We start from the raw sequence: 6,281 nt of genomic DNA, 5'->3' as shown, positions 1-6,281 counted from the left end.
TTTTTTTTAAGAACTGTTCACTGAAAGGTTCTTTGTGGAACCAAAGATGGTTCTTCTATGGCATCACTTCAAAACTCCCTTTACTTTTAATAGTGAACAATAGTGTGTGTGTGTGTGTGTGTGTGTGTGTGTGTGTGTGTGTGTGTGTGTGTGTGTGTGCGTGCGTGCGTGTGTGTGTGTGTGTGTGTGCGTGTGTGTGTGTGTGTGTGTGTGTTCACACAGCAAGTGCAACAAAAATCACCAAGTGTCAAACCCTTAGTCATAAGTGTCAATTATTTTGACCAAAGAACACAAATGAAATTTTTTTTTTTTTTTTTTTTTTTTTTTGGCTGATGTCTAGAGGCAGCGCTCAAGGTTTTAGGAAATGCAAAAGATAAAAAAAAAATATTGTCGTGTTCTCAAAAATATTAAGACAGGCTTTACAAATGCTGTTTTCCTGGTTTATAGCATTCCCAGGAAAATGATCTGCACAAATGAAGGAGCAGTTGAACAGCCGTATCAGAATGACTGCAGGCTGTTATTATTAATAACTAATAAATCCCACTGGAGTAACACATCTTTATAGTGGTAAAGGAATCTCCCACTGGGATTAACGGTTAACGGCGGGTGACGGTGAGGGGGTGTCAAGTGTTAATTTCCCTGGAAGTTCATTCAAGACGCCTGGTTTATGTCTTAAAGTGGGAAAATATCACGGTATTTTCTCTTAGCATTCTTTCATCATAACTGGAAGACATGTAGCCAGCAGGATATTAACTTTTAAGTGCCTTGCTGTATAGTTGCATGATATTCTCATTTCGGAATATCTCGGGTCCCGTTCAAAATAAATCTGTGGGATTTATAATTCAATATAGAGCTTTTTTTTTTTCACCTGTTTTATGCATCAAGTGAAAATAGCAAGTTGCACATTGCAAAGTTCACCTAGCAACCACAATAGAAACAGCGACGCTTGCCTTCGCACGAGAAAAAGGATTTCATGGAATTAAAGTGCTTTGGGAAATCAAAGACTGTGGAGAGGTGAAGTCTCGGCGTCGATAATCTAGTTGACATTGTAAGCACATACAGTCGGATCTGTCAGCGGGAGCATCTCGACTTCAGACCACCATTCGTGAGTTTAAAGGGCAGATTTATGAGCTTTATCTAAACCTATATGAGCACTTCTGGAAATAACATTCACACTTTAAAATTATTCAGTGTCTCCATACAGATATCGCAGCTGATTCATGGAAAAATCCCCCAATATAACGAATAACAGGACATATAGTAAAATATAAGTCACCCAGGAAAGACAAATATTCATTGTTTTTTGTTTTCTTTTCTTCTTTATTTTCTAATATGGTGTCAGAAATGTGTCATAATGTTCTCTTCCCTATTTGTTCTTTGAAATCTTGATTGTTTCATTTTTCGCATTATCCATTCTGTGCATGAGCGTTTGCATAAAGTAATTCATTGAATTATTACTGAGAACATCATATAATGTATAATGACTCCAACACAATGTCTCCAATATTTACTGATAATATAATCTAGTATCAAAACAAAGACAGAGAAATAAGGCCAATAAGTTGTTCCCGGGTATCACTTTATATAATGTGCAGAATTCTCCTCCAGTGAAATCTGGAAGCGTGTCAGTCTCAGACTAACAAATTATGACTTGCCACTGATATTAAGGGAAATTTGACATGAGATGTAATTAAAGGTTCTATTAGAGGTTTGCAGGGATGGAAAATAACCACCTTTTCATTCATATCACAGCTCGTGCTGACAGCCGGGTTTGACAAACGTGAAAATTACGAAGCTGGGAAAAATGAAAGGAATATGAGAAGTAATGTTTTGTAAAATAAACAATTCATAACATTTACTGATATCAATAAATTACGGAATTGCATCGTTTTTTTTTTTCTAAGAGATATAAAATATTTGTTTAATATTGTTTCTGCCATGCAAAAAGCAAATAAAGGCCTTCAGCTGAAACTCTAGGCGACACATGAAGAATCCTCAGATTGTGTTCAGGTTCAATCAGAATGATAATTTAAAATCAGATCCTGCGTCGAATGATCCGAGCTGCTTCACATTCATTTCATAACTCTACATGGCAGCTATTGATTCATTTGTGTCTGTTTTTATTTCTCCACATGAATTTGATGAGAAACGTCCAGGCTATAGATTATTCAGTCATGCGTCGGCTTCATGAACTTTTCTTCCCCAGTCTTGCAGTGAGCGTGGAGAATCCTATACGTCTGACCTATGGCTTTATCTCAGGCGATGAAGAAAACATGTTGTGATATTGATCGGCGAGCTGTTGTGTGGTCTGATCTGATGACAGCTGTTGCTTTCCTCTGAGCTGGAGAACAACTGATGCCGTTTCAATGCTGTTCGCCAAGACAAACACTATTATTAATGCTCATGCTCCTGCACTGTAAAACCTGATGAGTTAGTTCAACTCAAACCGTTTGAGGAAACCGATTGCCTTAAATCATTTAAGCATAAAAAAATATTTGATTTGTGTCCGAGTAACTCAATAACTTATTGTTAAGATAACTTGGGTAAATAAAGTTAATAGTACTAAGTCCATTCAATTAATATAACTCAAATATATGAAGTACACTGTAAACCTGAATAAGTTGGCAAAACAATCAATTGCCTCAAATTTTTTTTAAGTTCTGAAACTCAAAGTACATTAATTCATACAATTAATTTATTAGTGATGTTCGGTTCGTGAACGAATCGTTCTTTTGAACCGGTTCTTTTTAGTGAACTGGTCGAACCAGTACACTAAATCGGACTGAATCGTTCGAAACAGTTCGCGTCTTGCGTCAGCACTGATCCACAAGTTACTAAAGTTACTCACTTTCGGACATGCCTGAGTCCTGACAGTCCCTTCGACTCAAAATAAACCAATATGCCGGAGTAGGCATACGTTACTCCAGTAAATCCAACAGTTCACTGAACTGAGACATGTTGTGCTGAGAGAAGTGATGAGCACGAGCAGCTGACACTGAGCATGCGCGCACTACCGAACGTACAGGTACAGCGGCTCTCGGATCACCAGTACAGAACCGAGAACTGTTTCTTTCGGACACGTTCGATACGGAGAACCGATGAGCTGATGAGCTGAGCATGCGTGCAATTTTTTCAGAGGGATTAAATGCATGTTTCTTAAGTATTTTATTGAACATTAAAGGTCCCGTTCTTCGTGATCCCATGTTTCAAACTTTAGTTAGTGTGTAATGTTGTTGTTAGAGTATAAATAATATCTGTAAAATGATAAAGTTCAATGCCAAGCGAGATATTTTATTTAACAGAAGTCGACTACATCGAACGGCCCGTTTGGACTACATCCCTCTACTTCCTTCTTTAATGACGTCATTACAGTTTTTCCCAATTGCTAAAACACAAAAAGTGAATGCCCAGATCAAAGCGTCAAAACCGTACCGTTTGCATGCATGTCTTACACACAGGCACCAAATGAATAAACACATTGTAGGCATTGCACTGCAAACAATTGTGCAACACACGGTGCAAAACACTACACACACAGTGTTGTATGTTACACACGTTGGAAAATGAGGAAACACTTTGCATACAGCACATCCATTCAATAATAAAAACACATGCGACAATAGCAACACCCCCGCACACACAGTAAAACACTTAACCGGTAATTGAACACCAATCAGTCACAGCTGTAGCACTATAAATAGAACTCAGGTATGCGCACCTGTCGTGATACAATTGCGAATATGGAGGCCGAAGGACCAAGGGGAAGGAGAAGACGAGGAAGAGACGGGGGAAGAGGGAGAGGAGAACGAGGAAGAGATGGAGGAAGAGGGAGAGGAGAACGAGGAAGAGATGGAGGAAGAGGGAGAGGAGAACGAGGAAGAGATGGAGGAAGAGGGAGAGGAGAACGAGGAAGAGACAGGGGAAGAGGCAGAGGAGAACGAGGAAGAGATGGAGGAAGAGGGAGAGGAGAACGAGGAAGAGATGGAGGAAGAGGGAGAGGAGAACGAGATGGGGGAAGAGGGAGAGGAGAACGAGATGGGGGAAGAGGGAGAGGAGAACGAGGAAGAGACGTGGGAAGAGGGAGAGGAGAATGGCACCAACCTGAACGGGAACCAGGCAGACGCACAACTATCACTGACGACATCAGGGCCACTGTGGTGGACCATGTCATCAACCATGGCCTGACTATGAGGGAGGCCGGGCAGAGGGTCCGGCCCAACCTCAGCCGCTTCACGGTAGCCAGCATCATTCGGACATACCGACAAGAAAACAGGTATGTCCTGAATTAACGCCAAAGGACTGCACAGATCCACACACAGCAAATTGTCTAGTGTTAGTGTAGATTTTCCAGTGTTACAGTAATTTAACACTTTTACAGTGGTTTACATATAAACCCTGGGGGAGTGTTACATAATTTGACTGTAACTCTGAGAGTGTTAAATTTGCGTTTTCAAATTTGCTGTGCATCAGCGTTCTGGCTGAATCTGGTTATACAGTATTTCACCACGTACAGTATGACAGTACGGGATGGGGAACAGAACCTAACCATCGACACTAATCATGCATTGTTTGCAGAACTGCCAGGCGACCTGCCGTGGGAGGGAGGCAACGAGTGTTCACCCATGCCCAGGAACTGGCCGTTGTCAACCTTGTGGTGGCAAACAACACCATCACCCTGCGCCAATTGCGTGAGCGCATCCTCGAAGACCACGCAATTTTCCACAATGTGCACAGTGTCAGTACGACGACACTCGCCCGGGTCCTGCGGGAACACCACGTCAGCATGAAACAACTTTACAAGGTTCCATTTGAGAGGAACAGTGTTGCAGTCAAGAACCTTCGCTATGACTATGTGCAGGTGAGTGCCACAGTACCACTACAATGGCAGTTGTGTGTTTACATGGATATATACCTTGCAGTCGCCCCCCTTCCATGGTTGGAGGGACACTGCCAACATTTTGGTGATATCCGAATGTGTCCAACCCAATCCACAGTCATTGTGCGACATTGTAGAGGCAGTACCGCTGTATTCAGGAACACAATAGTGACATTTTGGTATATGCATGTTCTGTTACAGACTGTCCTGGCCTTCGATGCGGCAGCGCAGCAACATGAGTACATCTACATAGATGAAGCTGGGTTCAATCTGGCAAAAACCAGACGTCGGGGCCGGAACATCATCGGCCAAAGGGCCATCGTGAACATCCCCGGGCAGCGCGGGGGCAACATCACCATGTGTGCCGCCATTAGTGGTCAAGGGGTCCTCCATCACCATGCCACCCTAGGACCCTACAACACTGCACACCTACTGGCATTTCTCGATGCACTACATGCTGTGGTCACACAGGACAGACCAGGGCAGCCCATGTTTGTTGTCATCTGGGATAATGTCAGTTTCCACCGGGCTGCTCTGGTCCGGGACTGGTTTGCCAACCACGACCATTTCATAGTGTTGCACCTGCCCCCTTATTCCCCGTTCCTAAATCCGATCGAGGAATTCTTTTCGGCATGGCGGTGGAAGGTCTATGACCGCCTACCACATGTACGCGTGCCGCTCCTGCGAGCGATGGAGGAGGCATGTGGGGACATCGAGGTGGGGTCGATCCATGGGTGGATACGCCACACACGGAGATATTTTCCCCGTTGCCTGGCAAGGGAAGACATTGCCTGTGATGTGGACGAGGTGCTGTGGCCCGACCCCAATCGACGACGAGATCCCTGACATGGACCTGCAATAGAAACACCTACACCAGATGTTCAATACTTATAGTAGTTCTGCACCTGTACACTGAGTTTTGGTTGTGGAAATAAACACGGTTTACAGACTACAAATGTAGGCAGTGTCTTGAGTACAGTTGACCTGTGTGTTGTGTTTGCTTTGACTGTTTATATTGCATGTGCATGTGTGTTTCCTATCGATCCGAAGAGGGCCTTTTCAAGTTAGAGTGTTACGTTTTGATTGCAGAATGTTATTTTGCATTGGCAGTTAGATGTTGATCTCCAAGTGCTGTGTCAAGAAATCTTGTGTGTTGAGTTTTGACACAATGAGCCAAATTTTTTATTTTGTGTGTAAGCAATTGAAAAAAACTGTAAAACCGTGTTTTGACTAACCTCCGCCCACAGGAATGCTCCCTCAACTCTACCGAAATTCGTTGATGTACTTGCGCACTTCTTATAACTTACTGTGTTTACTCAGCTCTTACGGTGATTTTCTGAAGTAAAACTGACGCTTCATCTTTTGTGTGATGTACAATAAACTTTATTAAACTCATCAGTATATG

General features: G+C 42.7%; 2 protein-coding genes across 2 annotated transcripts; both read left to right on the top strand.

Annotated features, from left to right (window-relative positions):
- The first annotated feature begins 3,412 nt into the window (after positions 1–3,412).
- LOC307150479 (uncharacterized protein) lies at positions 3,413–4,603 on the top strand. Its single transcript, XM_079857752.1, has 2 exons — positions 3,413–4,273; positions 4,576–4,603. Exon 1 carries the CDS (start codon positions 3,817–3,819, stop codon positions 4,183–4,185), a length of 369 nt encoding a protein of 122 aa, XP_079713878.1. The 5' UTR covers positions 3,413–3,816; the 3' UTR covers positions 4,186–4,273; positions 4,576–4,603.
- LOC307150468 (uncharacterized protein) lies at positions 4,405–5,954 on the top strand. Its single transcript, XM_079857742.1, has 2 exons — positions 4,405–4,858; positions 5,078–5,954. Exons 1-2 carry the CDS (start codon positions 4,784–4,786, stop codon positions 5,720–5,722), a joined length of 720 nt encoding a protein of 239 aa, XP_079713868.1. The 5' UTR covers positions 4,405–4,783; the 3' UTR covers positions 5,723–5,954.
- Positions 5,955–6,281: the final 327 nt, after the last annotated feature.

The sequence above is a fragment of the Squalius cephalus genome (genome assembly GCF_949319135.1).
Source record: "Squalius cephalus genome assembly, chromosome: 2".
Classification (NCBI taxonomy): Eukaryota; Metazoa; Chordata; class Actinopteri; order Cypriniformes; family Leuciscidae; genus Squalius; species Squalius cephalus.
The sequence above is the reverse complement of the archived record's forward strand: the minus strand, read 5'-3'. Positions and strand labels throughout refer to the sequence as shown.

Excerpts from the sequence above, each read along its gene's own strand:
- LOC307150479 (XM_079857752.1), top strand. The coding sequence starts at position 3,817 with ATGGAGGAAGAGGGAGAGGAGAACGAGGAAGAGATGGAGGAAGAGGGA.
- LOC307150468 (XM_079857742.1), top strand. The coding sequence starts at position 4,784 with ATGAAACAACTTTACAAGGTTCCATTTGAGAGGAACAGTGTTGCAGTC. Across the intron at positions 4,859-5,077 it reads TTCGCTATGACTATGTGCAG|ACTGTCCTGGCCTTCGATGC; the intron begins GTGAGTGCCACA and ends GTTCTGTTACAG.